This window comes from Anguilla anguilla, chromosome 2 (genome assembly GCF_013347855.1).
Source record: "Anguilla anguilla isolate fAngAng1 chromosome 2, fAngAng1.pri, whole genome shotgun sequence".
NCBI lineage: Eukaryota > Metazoa > Chordata > Actinopteri > Anguilliformes > Anguillidae > Anguilla > Anguilla anguilla.
The window spans coordinates 55,799,735-55,821,655 of NC_049202.1; the positions used below are offsets into that span (position 1 = coordinate 55,799,735).

The 21,921-nt window shown below is 39.5% G+C and overlaps 1 protein-coding gene across 5 annotated transcripts; it reads left to right on the plus strand.

Annotated features, from left to right (window-relative positions):
• The first annotated feature begins 958 nt into the window (after positions 1-958).
• On the plus strand, positions 959-21,613 carry LOC118219537 (regulator of G-protein signaling 9-like). 5 transcript variants are annotated; one of them, XM_035402757.1, is made up of 19 exons: positions 959-1,520; positions 3,179-3,275; positions 5,181-5,231; positions 5,347-5,453; positions 5,583-5,634; positions 6,335-6,393; positions 6,480-6,556; positions 6,890-6,971; positions 8,524-8,586; positions 13,035-13,064; positions 13,527-13,588; positions 13,825-13,938; positions 15,399-15,514; positions 15,611-15,698; positions 15,985-16,123; positions 16,211-16,293; positions 17,698-17,827; positions 19,982-20,448; positions 20,791-21,613. In XM_035402757.1, exons 1-19 carry the CDS (start codon positions 1,455-1,457, stop codon positions 20,945-20,947), a joined length of 2,040 nt encoding a protein of 679 aa, XP_035258648.1. In that variant the 5' UTR covers positions 959-1,454; the 3' UTR covers positions 20,948-21,613. The 5 variants fall into 5 exon arrangements, with proteins under 5 accessions (XP_035258648.1, XP_035258649.1, XP_035258647.1 ...); XM_035402756.1 differs by having other exon boundaries at positions 961-1,520; positions 8,524-8,595; XM_035402758.1 differs by lacking the exon at positions 3,179-3,275 and having other exon boundaries at positions 960-1,520; positions 8,524-8,595.
• Positions 21,614-21,921: the final 308 nt, after the last annotated feature.

The following is a 21,921-nucleotide window of genomic DNA, read 5'->3' on the forward strand; positions in this document are numbered from 1 at the left end:
AATTTTTGTTTAGGTTTCAGTCAATCCAAATTTCATTTCCGTCCATAGTTTTTCAATTATATTTTGGTAGGTGCTCGAGGACCGTTCAGTTCCAAGATGTGCCGCGGAAAATGTAATTGTTAAAATATGTGAATTGGATTAATGGTTTTTAAGTGATTCATCAAAACTGAGGATGTCCATCAGCATTTGGGGGCCAAACATTCATTTGAATATTTTGTCTATTTAGGTCTTAGTCGTGTGGAAATGTTTTGACAGTGGAGGTTTAAATTCATTGTCTCATATTGTAAACTAAATTTGAATGAAGGACAGTGACCCTGAAGGGGAAGATATTTTTTCACAAAAAAGACCAAATTTTGAACAGTGAGGGAACCTAATGGACCTGCAGCACATAGCCCACTATTAGTGTCCAGAAGGAACCATATATACTCAATACAACTAGACTATACAAGGATTTTATTTATGTAGCCTACTTTTCTGACTCCCTCAACTGCTGTGCTCTTTCATGAAAGAAATTCATTTGGATTTACCCCTCGTTGGCCTACAGATAGCTAGGCTACATCACTTGGCTATTTCAAGCAATTCACATGCTGTATGACAGTAGGAAACCTACAACAAATCTATTTATATGCTGTTCTGAAAGTATTTAACACAGAGCATTGTCACACATTAACGTTCGGACACCAGATGGCACACCGATTTCACGGCATTTGGCCCGACATTATCAAAAGTGAACATTAAAAGTAGTCAGTTTCTCTTATCGAATGTTGTAGGCTATGTTCATGAAAAGTACCCACATTCTTTCGTGCAATAGCCTAAATAAATTTCCGTTGCAGTTGATTTCTTGTGAACATTAGTTTCAGGCTGGACCGCAACAGCGGGGCCAGCCCTACAAACGCGAATGTCTGTGACTGAGTGATGAAGTTACACCATTGGTCGGCCGGTCCAGCCATATACTAGGTTTTGACATGGTGTTGTTTAAAATCTACAGTCTAAATAATGGTGTTAACCAACAAGCAGTTAGGCTACTTTAAAGGAGACGACATTAAATCGCCATAATAGGCCTATTCGTTCTAACGCAGAGTGCCTATTCTATAATAAAAATGTGAAACTTTCAACAGGCTTCCCACTGAAAATCTTGGGGTTCTCGTTCTCAAAAAATTAATTCCAACAATTATTCAACACCGCCGCCTGCCGTACAGACTATAGTATTTAACTAGGTGCTCTTTGCGGGGTGTGACAGGTCGACAACGGAATGTAAGCTGCACTGTGATTGGCCGAGGTACCCATCCGTTCATCGTACCTCAAGCGTTCGCTTATAATTATAGGTGGTTTGTGGATAGGGGCGAGCGCAACGCAGACGTCTTCACATTGTGTAGATAAAATATATATATTTTTCGTTAGAGACGTTGTTGTGGATGACTCAGTGAGGTATTGAATAAAACGCGATCGGAAAGATGACAATCAGAAATATCATTGATCATGGGCAGCGTTATCGACCACGGATGGCCTGTTTGAAGAAGGTGAGTTACATTTATTAAATGCAGTATCAATGCTTTAGTAGGTAGCCTGTATACATATTGGAATAACAATTGCACTGCAAGAGATATTTTATTTTTTGAGAAATTATACGAATTTCTGCCCGTCCTGGTCATGTCGTTAAAAATCTAAGTTTATGCAGATTAGCAGCAGTGCTGACCGTAACTCTTGAATTTCAGCTAGATGTGTTGCTATTGATATTAATGAACGATGCTTTCTGCTTTAAAATGTCCTTTATCACTAGAAAATACATCAGCAGAATCTAAACAATGACAATTGCTCATGGTGTTGTTGTTTGTAATCTTAGTTTTTCCAAGTCAGTTTATTTGTTGTCTTATTTTCAGTGTAAGGCACAGTACGCTAAACAACAACAATGTAGGCTACACTTCTGGTGAAAATTCAGAAATAGTGCTGGTGTCATATTAGGAGTTTTGACAGCTTTTTTTGTAACACTGGAATTTTATGTTAACATTTTTACACGCGCCTACACATTTTCAAGGGAAAACTAAGGAAATTCTGAAGTGCTGGATCGTAATGGCTCATTTATGATGAAAACAAATGCGTGTATTTTTGGTCTAGCATATCTCACCTGTGCGACTGCATAATACATTTACGATTACAATCAATGACTTTTTCTTTGGCTAGTAATCATGATAGCATTGTTGAAGTGTTAATTTACAAGAATATATTAGAACTGTCTTCAACATTTATCCATTTATTAAAATCACGCCCTTGACCAATATCTGCTTTCTCCAAACTCTTGCATCCCTGTTAAAGAGGGTGACTATAATATATTGCCTACACAACTAGGAAAAACAGAGGTCTTTCTGCTATAGTACTGTTAATATTTTCTACAAACTATTCTTATTCTGTCAGGAAAACAACAACTGCTTTATATTCAGTAAAGATATGAATGGGAGAACACATAGTCCTGATTGATTTGGTGTAATGCTTGCCTTGTCTCTAAATGGGACTTGTCTCTTATGTTATTACTATAGCAGTTTTAAATGTGCTGATAAACCCAGACCTTTAAAGAAAACGTTGGCTGCATTTATTCATTTGAAGAGCTTGCTTTGCTTCAGTGTAGGATTCATGGTAGGTCTCCAGTCTAACTTCAGAGCCACTTGTTGTAGCTTGGCATGAACCTGCTTCAGACATAGTATGTGTGTGAAAGAGAGGGTGGTAAATAATTTGTGGCACATTTCAAAAAGGTCATTTGCACCATTACTAAGCATAAAAAGCATGCAAGAGACAATCTCTGAGATGCCTGTGTGAGCTGGATGAGTGCCTTATGCTAGATTTAGCAGAAATATTTTTTTATGCCAACTGTTTCTTCATTTTGTCTTATTGTGAATGAGGTTCTCTGAAACTGTTACAAATGACCAATGCTAAACCGATGAATCAGAAGCATTACAGGGGTTGTCAGTGGTGCCAATCTAGAAAAAAATGGATTTGTTGTCATTTAGAATGATAGTTCTTGGATAAGAAGATCCTGGATGGAATTCTGGAGTAAGATCAGCCATACCTGTGATGTATGAGCTTTACTGAAAGGTGTTTGGAATATTTTCTTCAGAAGGTCTCTGTGTTAACATCTGCCATTTTTTTCATGATATTTATATTAAGGTCCCTTTTCAACTTGCAGGTAGAGGCTCTGGTGGTAGAGATGCAGGACCCAAAAAATGGTGTGAAATCCCAGACCCAAAGGCTGGTCATCACCACTATTCCACACGCTATCACTGGTGAGACCCTCAATCTGTATATGCACATCTAAATCATAATGTGCTCACTTCAGAGGAAAATAAATGAAACGCAGACATACAAAATACCAGACAATGCTGATTCAACTACTGTTAAATCAGTCTTCCCTTATACAATGTTATTACCCTCTGAAATGGAATATTAATGGAGTTTTTTAGAAACTGATGTCTAGAAACTACTCACCAACTTCTGTCTTCCTGAATATCAAAGGTCTAGATTTTATTAAAGCAAATCCAGTTTTATTGGCCCTTACATTTTAAGGACCTCTATGTATGTGCTGGATTGAAGAAGCCATTGCCATGACAACCTATTTGCAGCTGGCTGCAGCAACTCATGCCTAATGTGGTCACAGGGAGCAGAGCTCTTGAAAACTCTGCCAAAGATTTTCTGCAATACCAAGATATATCTCTCCAATCTTTTTAATGCCAAATTTAGTCCCTGATTCTAAATGTTCTATTATGGAACTCCTTATCTCCAGAAACCGAGGAACTCATCAACATAAACTCCTTGGAAAAACAAGGAAAGTGTCTGATTGCTTCATCATTGTAGAACCCAATTTCCAACTTCCCTTCTTTACAACACATGGTATGTGTTGTAGGGGAAGTGGTGTTGGTGGACCAGCAGGGGGCAATCTTCCCTCTGGTCAAATAAACCCCAATGCCCCAGTGCAGTGATGGGGACACTGTGCTGTAGGAGATGCCGTCTTTCGGATGAGATGTTAAATCGAGGTCCTGACTCACTGTGGTCATTAAAGATCCCATGACACTATTTGCAAAGAGTAGCGGGTTCCCCGGTGTCCTGGCTAAAATCCCCGATCTGGCTCTCGCAAAAACTTGCCACCTAATCATCCCTTGATTTAATTGGCTAAAAAATGTTCTTTCCCTCCAGTGGAGCTGCTCAGTGGCCAACAATAGAGGATTGTGGTTGTACTGGCCAGCTCCCAGGTGTGAATGTGTATGAGTGTGAAGGAGAGTGTTGCTGCAAAAGAGCATCCGTGCTCAGCGAACCTACCCTGGTTAAATAAATAAATACAATATTGAGACTTGTGTTTTTTGTATGATATATTTGTAGGGGATATTTATTTCCCATCTTCCTTCCGATTCAAGTTCCTTACATCTGCTGCAAAATGTTACTCCTTGGACTACCTTGACTATGGGATTCTTCTCACATTGCAGTGCCCAAAATCTGCCTACAAGACTTTGAGCCCAGAAGATAGGAGACTCATTAGAATCAATAATGTAGACTCCCTCAGGTGTTGTTCTTGATAGATGTACTACTGTCTACATCAGTATCAGATATCCCTTGTATCTTTTTTTGTCTGCAAATGCAAATACAGTACAGTTTATGTACCTCATTTTAATTAAAAGCAGAATGGGAATGGCCCATTTCTTATGACAGTATGTGTTATATCATTAGTTCCATTTGACTGGTGTTATTTTTTGTGATACTTTTTATCCAGGATATTAAATGCTTTCAGTTCCTAATGTTTATTGTACACATGCTATCCTTTATCATTTCAGTGTATGCCAAAATTTCCTGAAGGATATTAATAAATATAATAAGCTCATGATAATCCCATTCCTTCTATAAATAGTAGAGTGACAGGTCCTAATGATCCCTCCTCTGCAGTGTCCTCTTTCAGGAGCCATGGTACATTTTGCTTAGCCCTACAGGAGCTCCTCTCCCGCTGGCTTGCCCCATACTGCTCGACACAGTTCCGGCCCCATGTTAGAGCAGCTCATTAGCCAGGCTGCTAACCTGTCCTCAGTAGCACTGCATGGCGCAGACCTGCACCTGATAAGCCGTCTGTCAGAAAAATGGGCCTGAAGGGTGCATGATTACAGCATGTTTATACAATTGTGGTGTATTTATTTTTCTTTCTTTAGGAGAGGATATTGTGGCATGGATCGCCAATCGCTTCAAAGTGGATTCTGTAGGTGAGGTTGAAGATGTTTCTGGAGAATGTACACCAATAATGAGACAAGTATTTATAATTGAAAGAATTCTGCATTCAAATCTGCTTTCCTTTTGCCACCTGACTTCTCTGTCCAGAGGCACAGGGCATTGGTACCATGATGGTGGCATTTGGATACATCTATCCCCTTCAGGACCACAAGAAGCTTATTCTCAAACCTGACACAAGTCTATATCGTTTCCAGGTAACCCTCCAGATCTGAAATATTTTGACCTGTAACAAATGCTGTTGACCCTGCTGCCATATGTTTATCACTAATGAATATTTCAGTGTAGGCACCTGACTAACCCCTTGTGTGCTTGCCTCTGTATAGACCCCATACTTCTGGCCTGCACAGCAGTGGCCAGCTGAAGACACAGACTATGGTGGGTGTTCCTTGTGTTTCAGTAGATGGGCCAAAAGAAAGGATGTTTGCAAATTATGTGTTTCCAGATGTGGAAACTGGATGTGTTCCCTTTCAGATAGTTTGCAAATTACACAAACATGCCTTGCAAGGAAAGATGTTTGCATAGATATTTACATACATGCTTGCTACCTTCAGCAATATGATCAGTTACAGTCACTGCCTATTTGATGCTATGCTATGAATGGCATGTTATTGTTTCTGCATAGTGGCGCCGATGTAAACTGAAATACTTTTGAAATGTACATTTTTGTGGCTTGGTTTGCGCATTTGAAAGCAAACATGGTCTGTAGTCTTTATATAAATAGCAAAATGGCTGCCAAATAGTTATTTTCTTAAATTTATATATTTTTCTTCATAATGACTATATTTTTTTGCATATATTCTGTGTGCCCGTCTTTGCCCTTTCTAAGGTTTACTTGCAGCCACTTTTCTTGCTACTTTGAAAAGGTTCATTTGGCTATTTACACTTGAATGAATGAAAGCTATATTTTTAATTTGTCAGTCTGTGACCATGGTAACCATGCCAAACATGATGATTCATTTTAGTAATTAATTCCACTTTAAATATCTGGTTTAGCATTTTGTGAATTTCTTCCCATTTTGACCAGTCACACTTTAACTAGTTCAAAGGGCACTAAATATTTGTTTCATCCTTGTAGCAATCTACTTGGCAAAAAGAAACATTCGCAAGAAGGGAATGCTGGAGTTGTACGAACAGGTAAATATGAATTTTAGTATTCAACAGTCTTGCTGTCTGTCTGCTGAATGATTTTTGGGCTAAAACAGGAATTTCTACTTTGTTAGGAGCACTATAATTCTCTTCACAAATGGATGAACCACAAATGGGATTTCATTGTGATGCAGGCCAAGGAGCAGTACCGGTCAGTGATGGACTCTTTTTTTTTCAGACTGCCAACTGTTTGTGTCTTGGTTTGCTTTGACTAATGTCATAGCTGGAGTAGGGTTAAACCTTGGCCACAATCATTTCTCCTTATTTATTTCTCCTTATCAGATAACCTTATCAATGAGCATCAATGCCAGTGTTTCCAATTTCATCTCTTGCATTTTGTAAAACATTTATATTGTTAATTTTATTCTAAAACAATTCAGGTGTCTCATTGGAGTCGTTTGCACATCCACTATAACTCAAGAAACTGTTTGCAAGAGTAGTTTATGTAAGTAAATGTTGGCTTGTGTACTCTCTGTTTGCACAGGGCAGGGAAGGAGAGAAAGAAGCCAGACCGTGTGGTTTTTGACTGCCAGGAAAGAGCCTACTGGGTGGTACATAGACCTCCGGTGAGTATTGGGCTAATGGTCAGCTCTGGCTTCCACAGAAAATCGCTTCTTTTGCAAAGAACACTGACATTTTGGCGAGCTCTGCTGGCAGACACATACATATACTGTAAACAAACATTCTCCAGAGATGTGCTCTCACTGCTGTGTTTACACTGATTCCAGGCTTACTAAGGGAAAAAATATTGTCCATAGATACTTATGATGTGTCATTGACTTGTTGACATGTCTAATGAAAAACACGCAACCACATTTAGTTATTTAATTTTTAGTACGCACCAGAACTCTATGACTGTTAACATGACCAATTAGCCATTGTAAATGATTGTAACTAGATCCATAAAATCTGCCACGAATAAGCACCTGTGGTACTCAGTGGTATTATTTTGCTTGCCAAATAATTTGAACTTACAAAAATGCACATGCATGTACATAATAGTATATAAGTTTTACAATTAATGTTAACATATAAATAGTGGAAATACAGTAGATCCTCAAAGATATGCCCTTCAAAATGATGGACTGACTGCAGTATGAACCTGAAAGAAGCAGTTCTGTATCATCAATATCAAGCTTTTTTTATATCACTAATGCAAAAAGGCAGAAGATAATGGGGTCCCTGAAATGGGAACATATTGTTCAGAAAGTTCTCAATAAAAATAATGAATTTTTTAACGATATCTTTATTATTTGGTAATTAGACAATTTAAACCAAACCTGATAGCAATAAACTGATACTCAGTTTAAATATGTAATTATTCCAGTCAATAAAGATTTTAATTTGTTGTGTATGCTGATGCCACTTTCAAAGTTACAAAGTTTCAGAGGTCCAAACAATATTTAGATGCATTGCATCTGTACTAACACAGTCCACTTTGCATAAGAGGAGAATGAAACTCTCCCTGGTTTCTAAATATGAGCAAGGTAGGCACTTAGGATCTTAGGTGAGTCCATTAGCTTTGTGTTTGTAAAATAATGATTGGGAAGTCAAAAGAGCTACTGGCCACAGTGTTACAATGCATTCCCTAATGTCTTGTATATGTAGCTATATGAAAGCTTTCATGGAGACTCCTTATTTTGAAAGTTCAACCTCACAAAGTGATGATAATATCCTGCCGTGTGGGGTATGAGGTCTGCTAGCCAGTGTATCAATCCTTTACATACATGGAGCATACATTACTCTGTGTAACAAAATGTACAAAATACTGTATGAATACTGTAGACTGCTACACAATTTATTTTTTTATGACATAAATGTAATCAAAATTATTTATTTCAATAGATTTTTGAACCAATCAAATTTTGCGGTATGTGGAAGAATGTAAACAGAAATCATGGGACAAAACTTAACTTGCATACAGAGGATGCATCTGTAAAGTAAACTGCGGTAATTTGGACAGTTTCTGAAATGTTTTAGAATGAATTAAATCAAAATGTTAGTTATCCTGCTTTACCTGAGTAGCAAAGGAGACCTACAGTGTTTCATACAGTGAGCCACAGACTGTAGGGCCTCTAGACAAATGACCAATACTTGTTTCTTTTTTAAAATCTAAAGCCAGGAACTATCAGTGCCATGGACTATGGAATCGACCGCCTAATCGACCCCAATGTTGATGAGGTAACAGAGGTGAGCCCCCTTGTTTGTTGCAGCATCTGAGTCATCAGGGGTAAAAAGCTGTGTTAGAGCTGACAATGAGTCACTGACATACCCACTCACATCCGCCTCAGCAGTAATTCGATCGGAACGTCCATGCCAAAAGAGTGAGCTATGCAAATGTAAATTAATTTTGACTGACTGACAGGCATAAAATCTATTCTATACAGCTCTGCTGAAAAGGCCATTCACTACCCTTTGAAACAACTTGGCAGTCTGTGGAAGCGGTTCAGTTGGGTATTCATGATGCAAAGAAACAAAAATACATTCTCTATGTATTCTCTCATTTCTATTTCCGGCATGGTTGGCCCATTAACTGGACTGAGTCGTCTACAATGATTTTGTAGAGTTCTGTGTTTGTCTAATGGTTAAGCTGCTACAGAGCTAAATGTATGTACAATATAAAAACAATAAAAAAGGACTAATTATTGATAGCCTTTAAAACAAGCTGTTGAGAGATGTTAAGTTCTATGTAGGTGCCATAAATATGCCATATGGTGATAATGACTACCAATAGTGTGAAAATAAATATTATTATGTTGTAGTATGGTTGGAATCGTTTCCAAGTGCTATTTTTTTGTCTGAAAGTGGAGGAAATAGTCTCTTTGTGGTGTTTCAGTGTTTATGCTGTACATATTGTGAGTAGCGTGCTGTGTTGTAGGCATTAGGATAGGTATGATCCAAAAGCAACAGGTCTAATCTATTGTTATTATTGCTGTGATTTTGTGGGTATGCCCCTCCGGTCCCAGACGTGTCAAGGGCATATTTTCTTTTTATCAATCTGCTTACTCTTCTTAAGAGGATTTATTACTTGTTAATCTTCTCTAGGGTGCATCCCTCTCTCCTGGGTCACCCTGCTTCCTCTGCTACCAGTTATGACCTGGCTCCAACTGCAGGGCAGTCGGAGTGCCATGGCAGGTGCTGCACAGATTGCATCAGCTGAGCAATCCCATCCCTAGATTTATGATTTTGATTTTGAGGACCAAGCCTGCTTTTCAGTAATATTGGTTATCAGAATGACTTCTTCTCACCATCAGTCCTGGCCTGTAAATGTATGCCAAACTGCTTTACATGCTTTACAAGTGACTGTCTAAATGTGAAGGTCACACCAGCAGCAGCAGCATTTCAGCAGAATTGTGAGTGGGTTTGTGTGTTGGCTCTCAGAGTCTGCCTTCCTAACACCAGGTTCCGCTTTCAAACTGTAATTCATTTAAAAATGAAACTTGATAAATGGAATTTATTGCATTATCTTAACATAAATTTACCCCGTTTGTGACTGGGGTAAAAGGTGTTGTGGTGTAATGTGCCATTTTGTCCCATTGGCTGCATAGCCATGCAGCTCTAAAACATGCAAAATACTTGTACAAGTGGCAGTTCTGTCACATTATGTACACACTGACATTCTCACAGTTCACTGACAGACAAATAAATATACATATACATTTGCAGGATGGAGATAGAGCTCTGATGGGCTATACTGGTGGTAATACTCTCCCCGAAATTCTCTGGGTTTTCCATTTTCTTGATGGCTCTTAGCTTGTGGGTGGATAATAGTGTTTGCATGGCAACCGATAATGGCAGAGGAACCTCGGGGAATGGTTGCCATGCACACCAGAGGAGGAGTAAAATCTAACCAAGCTCAATTTGACATCACATTTTAATTTATTCATAAATATTGAGACAATGCCCCTTTCATTACTAACAATTACATATTTAAGCAGTAATTGATTGCGTATATAATTGTAATTGTATGACTTATGTTTTAATAAAAATATGTGAAATCCTGACATATATTAGACTGCCTAGTCAGAAGCCATTATGACAGAATGATTTCTTGATTTGATCAAAGGCAGGTACATAAGAAAGTGTATGGGACTGCGATAGTACCTCATTGTACTTTTAAAATAAAAATAAACTTATTGTTTACACTATATTTTGCTGCACACAATGACTTTTATATTGATTTTATAATTGAATAGATTTGATAATAGTATAATGACATGATATATAATATTTATACCACATTCATATTTCATATTATTATTTTATTTTCATATTTTCCCCATTTTCATACAGGTTCCTTTTTCTCTTTTCTCTGCACAGATTCTTTCCTTCTGTTTTTGACTGCCACAGCGCTTTGGTTCTCAAGGAGAGGACATGTATACTCAGTTTACATCTCACCCACCCACACATACACATACACAAAAGCCACAACACATATAGGTATAGTTAATGAAACCGGAAAAGCCTAATGGAAAATAGACTTCTGCGTAGGTGGCAGCATTTTACAATATAGAATGAGCTGAGAAACTATCTAGTATCACAACACACCAATAGAAGCAACAAGTACAGCACCATAATTACATATTTCCTCAGTTACTCTGAGAATGTCCAGAGAGGATCCATTACACTAACTGGCCATGGACAAGTTCTTACACAAATCAGTTTAGAGCAAGTTTCTTGTATTGATTACAGTACATGCTTAGTTTTATTGTAGTACAACACAAAATGTTAATCAAATTCAACTGCCAAACAAACCTCTAACTGCACTGCACATCACTTACTGTAGCAGCTTATATACTATGTACAAATCTTTTTATTTAGTTTCTCAGAAGTAGATAATGGACACAGAAAGCTCAGAGCATATCGTTTCAGTTGATGAAAAACACATTCACATGTAAAATTAATTCAGATGTCTCTACTTTTTCCACTTCATTTCCTTTTGCTGTTTCTTCTGTTCCTCCTCATCCACTTTTCTGAAAAGAAAAACCAAAAAAAAAAAAAAACAGTATGGTAGTCATGTTAGTATGTTGTTAAATGAGCTGAGAATTAGGCTGGTAGATGATGGAATAGAATGAGAAATGAAAGGAGGATGAGTGCTCTGCACTTAGGTTTGTATTCTAATGTAATGTTAATATATATATATATTTCTGTGTGTATGATTTCCATCTGAGACAAAAGCAGCTGCTAGATGCTGTGTTCTGCACACTCATACATGGTAATAATGCTCAATGGTCCTTTCACCGACTTGCTCCTCTGCTCAAGCATATCTTGTCCTCTGGCAATGTCTGCCTGCCCTGTCTATGTGAAAAGAAACAGTAACCCGATCAATTTATGCTTATGGTTATTACATAATTTAGCAGATGCCCTCCTGCAGGGAGATTCAAAATGGATGAGGCACATCTCTTGTAGTAGTGAATGCAATAAACAAAATCTCAAATAACATTTCAAATTCCATGCAATATTCAGTAATAAAATCACTGTGTTAGAATAGATTGCTGTTATTGTGGAAGCAATACAAAGAGTTTCAGTTGAAAAGCAAGCCGTGGAACTGCATTGGGGAAAAAGCACACGTTACTTTAGGAAACATATTTGGTAGTCAAAAAAAGAGTATAGTTTATGATTACGTGGGGTTAGGGAAATGAGAATGTGTGAAACGCAGGAGGATCATTTTAAGAGGTGCTGTAGGTGTCAAAGACAGGTTGGAACTGTGCATAATGTCAGTGTGTAACATGACATTTAGGGGAGCATATTGGCTAGCGCAGTGGTGAGAAAATTTTGCAATACATTTGTGTACATGTAGAGGATGCGGAACACTGAATCCTTAAAGCTAAAGTAGCAGCAAATATGGAAGGCCACATTCGTAGTTGCTCCTGTATGATGACATGATGCAAAGTTTCATCATATGATCATATGATCCTATACATGAATTAACATATATGATGTGATCATAACATATATGATCACATCATATATGTTAATTCATGTATAGGAAGACCTGCTACATAACTAGCTATCCTGAATGTAGCTTCTATGGCATTAAGAGAAAATTGTTTCAGTAAGTGGATGCATTTAATTATGTATGTAAACAAGGAAAGTTCCACATGAATACTTTGTACAGTGTTTGGCAATTTAAAGTAGGTTTCACCAATTCATCAATTACAGTACTTAAAGTAAACAATACAAAGATGCATGAATTTATGAAAGAATTGTCTTAAGTATGATGTTCAAAATAGTATATTCATATTAGTTGACCAGAAAATAAAATATAACAGCTGTCCTAAAATGGCTCCATGCATATAATATACTATATGAGCTATCAGTTAAATTTGTGGTTGAAGTATTATGGTGCAAGTTTATTGTTATTTCTGAATTTTCTCATCTTATATATATTTGATTGCAAAAGTATCAATTAAGAATGTTGGACATATTAACCTTGCTAATCATAGCCCCTTGATAACCTTTATATTGACAGATGTTGTTTTTGCCATTGAATATAATGGCATAATATTTTTCAGCATGCTCGATCATACAGTATTGAATATGTAATAAAAATGCAGTCAACACCATATGTACTGTATACTGTGTATGATTTTACTTGTGCTATTTCACATACTTTCTCTGTTTTTCAGAAAAAAACACACGACTACTACAGAAGAATCGTAAGTGATATCTGGTTTTATCTGGTTTAGATTTGTAAATGATTGATTTCTGTAAATGTAATGTGGACCATATTCGTAACTGGAACCCTCTAGCAATTGTTATATAAGTTAAATATGTTTTATAAGTCTAATCATAAGTTTAATTATACAATTTACTTATGTACTTGTTATGAACAAGGAATAGGTTTTGGACAGAGGTTTAAGGACTTAAAGAGTTATTTATTGGGCATTATTCTGGCAGTAGTGCTATAAATTATTACAGTATTTGTTTTTAATATTTCTACTTCTGAGCATTTTGCTCCATTGTAATCCCCCATTCCAAACACACTTTCCTTTGCCCAGAACCCTATCCAAAAATGTTTTTAACAAACTCCAAAACTGGGCAATCTGTAGTAAAGGCATTTATAATTATCAGACAGGCTGTGGTAACAACTTTCAATTCTCTGTTTCCCCCTTCTGCAGATTATTTACACTCAACAGTCCATTATGAGGTCAAGGGTCAAATCATCAGTGTCTGTTGGAGCGTATGTCCTTTCATTTTATATTAATTTTTAATTTAATTTATAAAACAATATTTAAGTGCAATTGAAATTGCAATGACATTAGAGTTTTGTGCACCAGCTTAACCTTAATTGTTTTACAGTCTACTGGTACTTATGATCCTTAATTGTAGGAATAATATAATGAGTTAAGTTCACTTGCATGCTGCACAGTGGCTATGCAGTTTTGTTGACATTTTTTTTCTTCTATTCTCCTTCAGCATTGTAAAATACATGACCACATACAAGAACCACGACCCCTTCCTTGCCCCATGTCTTCCTAGCAATCCTTGGTTAACTGATGATGTCACCTACTGGGACCTTAATATGCCTAAGTGAGTGTACTCTGGTAACAAGAATTTGCCTCTGTGAATGTTGTTCCTGCTCTCGTTCTTATTTTTATTTGTAAAAAAATCATTTTGGCAAAATTCCTACCCTAATTTGTAATGTCCAAGTATCTGTAACAAAATATAAAGATGTGGTGAAAGGGGTTTAATTGTCGTTCAACCAAACAGCAATGGACAAGACGCGTAATCTAAGTGACTTGGTATAAATAACCATGGTATGATTGCTAGATGTGGTGGTTCTAGTATCTCAGGTGCCCTCCTGGGATTTTCATGCACTAAAATCTCTAGCGTTCACAAAAAATGCTGCGATAAACAAAAAAACATCCAGTGAGTGGCAGCTTGGTGGGTGAAAACACCTTTTAATGAGAGAGGTCAGAGGAGAATGGGCAGACTTGTTCAAGCTGGCCACAAATACTCAAATAACAATTGTAAACAACCATGCTGTGAAGGGCATCTCTGAATGCACAACGTATTTAACATTGTTTTTTTTAAAATGTATATTTTATCCTCGATTTTATCCTCGTTTTTCCCAACTCGAACTCAACCGAATTTGTGTTTTTCCCCACTGAAAAACCTCCTGCCGACATCAGGAGATGGCTCCTCCGATTCATGTGACGCCTCCGATTCATGTGAAGCCTATTCTCGTTTCTATTCACACTGCAGACGCACCAGCAATCATATGCTGCCTATTTCATCGGAGGATAACTGGGTCACCATGTTCTCAGATTGTGCATCCGCAGGCACCTGGTCAGACCAGGAGTGGCCACTGGTACATTTTCACTATTGATGAAATCAATGGAAGACAGGACCTTGAAGACCCAATCGCAGGGCTCGCGCTTTGCTTTCGGAATGAGCATATTTATGTCGTTAGCCACCCAGAGGCAGGCTTAATGAACCCTGAAGTGGGTGGGTTACAGCAGTAGAACTCCATGCCAGGTTCCACTCCTCTGAGCTAAGAACAGTAAGCTGAGGCTACAGTGGGCACATGAGCACCAAAACTAGTCAACTAGCCTTTACTGCAACTAGTTTAGACTTTTTCAAATGGATTCTTCTAGCAGGATAAGGCGTCCTGACACAAAGCACACATCATCTCAGGCTGGTTCTACAAACATGACGGTCACTTTGGTTTACTTCAACTGTATTTAATGTACAGCCCAAATTGTGTATGACATTTAACCAAATCCCTAATATACAAAAATAACTTTATTTCTGATAATGGACTGAAGTCTGTTTCTGCCTCCCTATTTTTAGTCCAGAAAGTGGCATTGCCATAACCCCTGTTCCCTTTTCCAAGAATTTCATTACTTCATAGATTTCATCATCTTTTGTCATCAGCACAGACGTGTACCTCTGTGCTTGGAATAAACATAAGATGTTTGTAGTGGTGCCACTCCAAGGCTGTGTCTGACAAGATGTCTGTGTATGTGTGTTTGTGTGTGTGTGCTCAGTGTGGAAATACCCACCAAGATGAGAGTGGAGCGCTGGACCTTCGGCTTTGGCGAGCTGCTCAGTGATGCCCGTGGTCGGGCAGATTTCCGACTCTTCTTGAAGAAGGAGTTCAGTGGTACGTGGGAGACGGGGGAATGAGATGCAGTTTTACAGAATAAGAGAGCTTCCATACTGACATTACCTTTGGTTTGTCTTTCCTGTTGCTAAAAAGGAGAAAATCTGGCCTTCTGGGAAACTTGTGAAGACTTGAAGTGGGGTGCTGCAGCAACTATGAAGGAAAAAGCCCAGCAGATTTACAAGTGAGATTTGCTAGTAAACTGAAGTAAAATATGGAGCTGAAAGCTTCAGCTTTATAAGGCTCAACATGCTTGTTGAAAAATATGATGGACTGTCAACCAAAAACAGTCTCTGAAGAATAGCCAGCTGCTTGGCCTGCCAATAAACTGTGCTGTGTTTATACTAGCTCCACTTCAGCTATAACTACTTCTCATAGTTTGCAGGGAAATAATATCCTTCTGCATTCAATGGAAGGCATGTTTTCTTTCAAAAATATCTTTGTACTAAATATGCTGTGTGTGAATGTAGGACCTTTCTGGCCCCTGGAGCACCACGCTGGATCAACATTGATGGCAAGACCATGGAAATCACCGTAAAAGGCCTGGTGCACCCACATCGCTACGTGCTGGATGCCGCCCAGACGCACATCTACATGCTCATGAAGAAGGTCAGGCCTTTAGGTTCACTCACACCAGATATCACACCAGAAATATATCCATTTCAGTTAGAGCCAACAGGATGTCTTTGATTACAGGATTCGTTTGGTCGATACATGAAGTCTCCAGTATTCAAGGAAACACAGAGAAAGGCTATTTGTCCTGAGGCCCACAGATTCACGTAAGGTTCATTATGTCGTCTTGCTCATAGCATTAGGTCACTAGAGTGGAACTACTAGAGTGATGACTGTGTACCCTCTAAGTGCGTGTGCAGGGGGATGGTCAATAGTCTGTGAGTGAGTGTGCTGGGGGATGGTCAGTAGTCTATGAGTGAGTGTGCTGGGGGATGGTCAGTAGTCTGTGAGTGAGTGTGCTGGGGGATGGTCTGTACTCTGAGTGAGTGTGCTGGGGGATGATCTGAACTCTTTGAGTAGGTGGTGGGGGATGGTCTATACTCTGTGAGTGAGTGTGCTGGGGGATGGTCTGTACTCTGTGAGTAGGTGTGCTGGGGGATGGTCTGTACTCTTTGAGTAGGTGGTGGGGGATGGTCAGTACTCTGAGTGTGTGCTGGGAATGCGCATAGTAGTCTGTGAGTTAGTGTGCTGGGGGATGGTCAGTAGTCTGTGAGTTAGTGTGCTGGGGGATGGTCAGTAGTCTGTGAGTTAGTGTGCTGAGAGATGGTCAGTAGTCTGTGAGTAGGTGGTGGGGGATGGTCAGTAGTCTGTGAGTTAGTGTGCTGGGAGATGGTCAGTAGTCTGTGAGTTAGTGTGCTGAGAGATGGTCAGTAGTCTGTGAGCTAGTGTGCTGGGGGATGGTCAGTAGTCTGTGAGTTGGTGTGCTGAGAGATGGTCAGTAGTCTGTGAGTTAGTGTGCTGGGGGATGGTCAGTACTCTTTGAGTAGGTGGTGGGGGATGGTCAGTAGTCTGTGAGTGTGTGTGCTGGGAATGCGCATAGTAGTCTGTGAGTTAGTGTGCTGGGGGATGGTCAGTAGTCTGTGAGTTAGTGTGCTGAGAGATGGTCAGTAGTCTGTGAGTTAGTGTGCTGGGGGATGGTCAGTAGTCTGTGAGTTAGTGTGCTGGGGGATGGTCAGTAGTCTGTGAGTTAGTGTGCTGGGGGATGGTCAGTAGTCTGTGAGTTAGTGTGCTGGGGGATGGTCAGTAGTCTGTGAGTTAGTGTGCTGAGAGATGGTCAGTAGTCTGTGAGTAGGTGGTGGGGGATGGTCTGTACTCTGTGAGTAGGTGGTGGGGGATGGTCAGTACTCTGTGAGTATGTGTGCTGGGAATGCGCATAGTAGTCTGTGAGTTAGTGTGCTGGGGGATGGTCAGTAGTCTGTGAGTCAGTGTGCTGAGAGATGGTCAGTAGTCTGTGAGTAGGTGGTGGGGGATGGTCAGTAGTCTGTGAGTGAGTGTGCTGGGGGATGGTCAGTAGTCTGTGAGTTGGTGTGCTGGGGGATGGTCAGTAGTCTGTGAGTTAGTGTGCTGGGCGATGGTCAGTAGTCTGTGAGTTAGTGTGCTGGGGGATGGTCAGTAGTCTGTGAGTAGGTGGTGGGGGATGGTCTGTACTTTGTGTTGTGTTTGTTCTGTAGCGATGCGCAGCTGGAACAGAACGCGAGGAAGCGCACCAGGAAGGCCAGTCTCAGCCCACTCATCGTGCGGCAGCAGGAGCAAGAGGAGAAGGCCAGGCTGGCTGCCAGTGGGCCTGTGGACATAACTCAGGTCATGAGCAAACTGGACCGTCGAAACATGCTCAAGGAGGGGGAGAAAAAATAGGCCACAGCTGCTGCAGGGAAGGGTGATAGGTTTGAAGAAAGCAGCACCGACCTGGCTATTGGTGTTGTGAAGGGAAACATCCTGTCAAAACCATTTTACCCACCCTTACCTATTATTTTGTCATCACTCTTCCATTTCATAAAAATCGAGACAGCTGCTCTGAGCATTTCAGAAATCTGAATCTGAATGAGGGTTCATAACTAGGGTGTTTACATGTAAGTGACATGTCTTGATGCTTCGCCAATGAGGAAAGGAAAAGCAAAAGCAATGCAGGAGAAAATGAGGGCATATAGACACAGAGTGATTGTATTCCCCAAGTTCTGAGACCAAAGGGCAGGAAACCTTTTTTACATCCGAACCAAACTGTGTTAGCGCTGGACAGTGAAATTAATAATTGATGTCATTATTCCTGCTCTTAAATAAGATATGGGTGTAATGTAGGTTCACCAAAACAACAGGTTAATATATCTTGCAGACAATTCAACATTCAACTTTCTCAGGCCATGTACGTTCATGATGACAACATTATTACTGTTGTATTTTTACTTAACAATATTTGAAATTATTTTAATAACCACACAACATCATTTTGAACAATGTTGTTTTGTGTAGTAAAAATATTTTAGTTTACTACTTATTCTGTTTGGTGTAATGCCTAGCATTTTAAGATAAGTATTTTGTATAGACCTTGAATTCAGACCTTTCTGTGATTAAAGAAGGAGCTAAAAATTCAGATGCATTACTGAGAACATTTCATAGTTTTTACCAGAAATAAAGTATTTATTGCAGTATGTCATGTTTTTAACTGTAAAGTTTACATGTAATAGATTGCTTCAAGAGCCAAAGTGAATATGCAGTGTACACAAACTGTATGTGAGAGTGGCACAATGGGAATTTACAAGGCAAAGACAGGATGTCTGGACACAAGTATCTGCCCATTCCAAAAAGATTGGAATATAAAAAATTTGGAATAATATCCAGGAGCCGTTATGAAATTAATTTAATCCATTATTTTTGGGGGTTTGTTTATTTGCCATTTGTTGCATCTTTCTGTCTGTCAGGCCATGGCTGATTTCCCTCGCTGTTTGGTACTTATTACAGTGATTTAGGACTGGAATGGGACATTCCAGGCCTTGACAGTTATACATTTATTTTAAAAATGTGAACATATTAGGGTAATTACTTTGCGAAATGGCATGAAAGTACTGGAGTGAAACATTTTAAAATAAAATATGCAGTATTATTTATTTAGTTAAATCCAAATTGCCTGTTTTTCTATCATGAGCTAAGACATCAGCAAATACCAAGCATAAATGCTGATGTATTAATGATAAATGTAAAGGTTCAGTATTTTCAGACACAAATGATTAAAATCAAATTTTATCTGACTTATATTGATGATCTATCTACTAAATCAAAGGGATTGGTCTGGCCTGTTTTTTTTCACTGTATGACAAATTCATGCTCTCTATTGCATGCTCCCTGTCAAACTGGCTTTGCATCTTCATCTGTATGATGGTGTACAGTACGTAATATGCTTGACATCATTTTTACATTTACCATGTATTTTCCCCCATTCTGTTTGTCAGTGTGTGTATATGTTGTGAGGTGTGTGACTATTCATCCAATAAAGTCCTCAACATCTTAAGAATTCATTTGTTTCTCCTGTTTTTTCTGTTTCATGGTTATATGCCACGTGTAGTATGTCATATTGAGTTATATTCTTATTGTTTAATATCAGGGTTCATATTCACAGTTCTTCACTTTAAGTTCTTCATCTACACAATTATGCTAATGGACATCTGGCAATTGGAGATGGGGTTGATTACTCATTAACTCAAGACAAATAACATTCAGGTTTTGCACTATATATTTTTCCTTGTAAAATATTGTTCTTTCTATGCTTTTTGCCTATTAGTGGAAACAATACATTAAAAATAAAATGGATGAAACTGAAGTTTAGAATGGCACACTCTGTAAATAGAGGCAATGATTTAATGTGTGTGTGTATGGAGGCTGTGGTTGAGTGTGTGTAAATCTCTGAGGGTGAACTGTGCTCACCTGTGTCCTGTCTCGAACCTGCTCTGCTCTGTCCTGCAGCTGTGTAAGTTCACTGCCCCCGTGCCACACCTGGCGGTGTACACCGGAATCTGCGAGACTCAGCAGGGGAGGGAGCTCCTGCCCCCCTCCCCAGGGTTCATCACGCTGCCCAACAGCGCCGCCTGCCCCTCCCCCATCAGCGTGGCCATCGACAGCACGCCCGCCTCCGAGAGGAAGTTCGAGTGCCACGGGGGCTCCGCCTCCGCCCCCTTCCCCTCCATCGCCGAGAGCGCCGAGGTGTCGGTGGAGTCCAACTCCAGCGCGGTGATGCGGGGCGCGGAGGAGCCGCGGCCGGCGACGCCCAGGTCCCGCATGACGCTGTCGCTCAGCCGCTTCCTGAGGAGAGGCTGCGGCAGCTCGTCCGTGTTCGCCAGCCTCTCGCCCAAGTGCCCCAACGCCGCGGGCAGCCGCGTCCAGCCCCTCGGCCACGATCCCCACTCTCAGCCCCAGCCCAAGAGGATCGCCAAGTGAGTCTAGTGGCCTGAGGCTGCGCAGCATGACAGGGGCCTCCTGGGCAATGCTAGTGTACTGCAGTTTTAATCTAAGGGACAGCATGCCCCTTTGTGGGTGAGTCATATTAAATACTGTATTACATGTAGAGACTAATGTAGACTAAATGTGCTCCTATATGCACCAGATATACTTCTGTACACTTTTGCAGGCTCCCGAATAACAATGATAGACAATTGAATAATTTAGTCCAAAATGTAACGGTAAATGTCGATGTAATTGTAATTTGTTTTTTTAGTCAACAAATGTGTGCTTAACTGGGGACACAATTACTGAATTCTTATCTCTCCCTCTGCTAGCTTTTTTCAGATCAAAGTAGACATCCCCCCAGAGTGCCGGATCTACCCCATTGACTCTGAGGATGAGGAGGAGGAGTGTCCAAATGTAGCCACAGGTGCCGTGAAAGAGATTATCTGTCCCTGGGAGACCGTGACCAAACAAGGCCAGGCAGGATGATCCCTTAAATGGGCAGTAGGGGGCACTAAAAGAAAAGGTAAAATGTGAGGGGAGAGCTGTGCTTATTGTGGTTAACCTGACAGATTTCGATTTCAACTCACACAAAGTATAATGGCACCACAAAGATTATGGATGTTAAATAGAAGTAGTAAAACTCTTTCATTATGTTTTATACTAGTCTAACAGTATTGCCTAATCTGTGCCTGTTTTCTCTTTTATAAATGAAAGAAATCATAACCACGCAGAAGTATTTTCCAGAAAACATTTTCAGTCTCTATTACCATTAGTTGCCTGTTGATTACTGGGAGTTTACATGGAACATTTATGTAGTGAAAGTGTGACTTCATACACTGAATAGAAGGTTTCTTCCTACTAGATACAGTGGTAGCATAAATTAAGATTTTGTAAATGGCTTGTTTACTGTTTTTATATGGTTATCTTAGACCCCTGCCGAGTAACTACAAGAGTAAAGTGATATTTTTAAATAAATGCATTTCATATGAGATGACTCAAACATGAAATATTCCGCATACTGTCAGAATGTAAAACCTTTAAAATGTTTACAGAGTAAAGAATGTGAAAATGTTATTATTTAAACAGTCATACATTCCTGATATTGGACTTGTGAAAGTGCCTCAATAAACCATTAAAATGTGGTGTGTGAAACCTGTTCAACCTGTATCAGCAAGAATGGGTGAAGTGTCACATTCTAGTATGTATCTGGAATTGTAAAAGATTCTCACTTAACACATCATTAAGTAAAGTATTGACCAGTCTGACTTCTATCACTTTAGTAATATCATGTCCACTGTAATTATTCCAAACAAAGCTGCTTAATTTAGCATAAAGACAATTGACAAAAGTCAATATCATTTGAAAAACCTGCCAGTGGAACAGTGGAACATATGGTTAAAGCCCTGTACTGACGGGTTACTACATTGCTGAGTAAATGCTGCTGGAATGTTCCTGTAGTT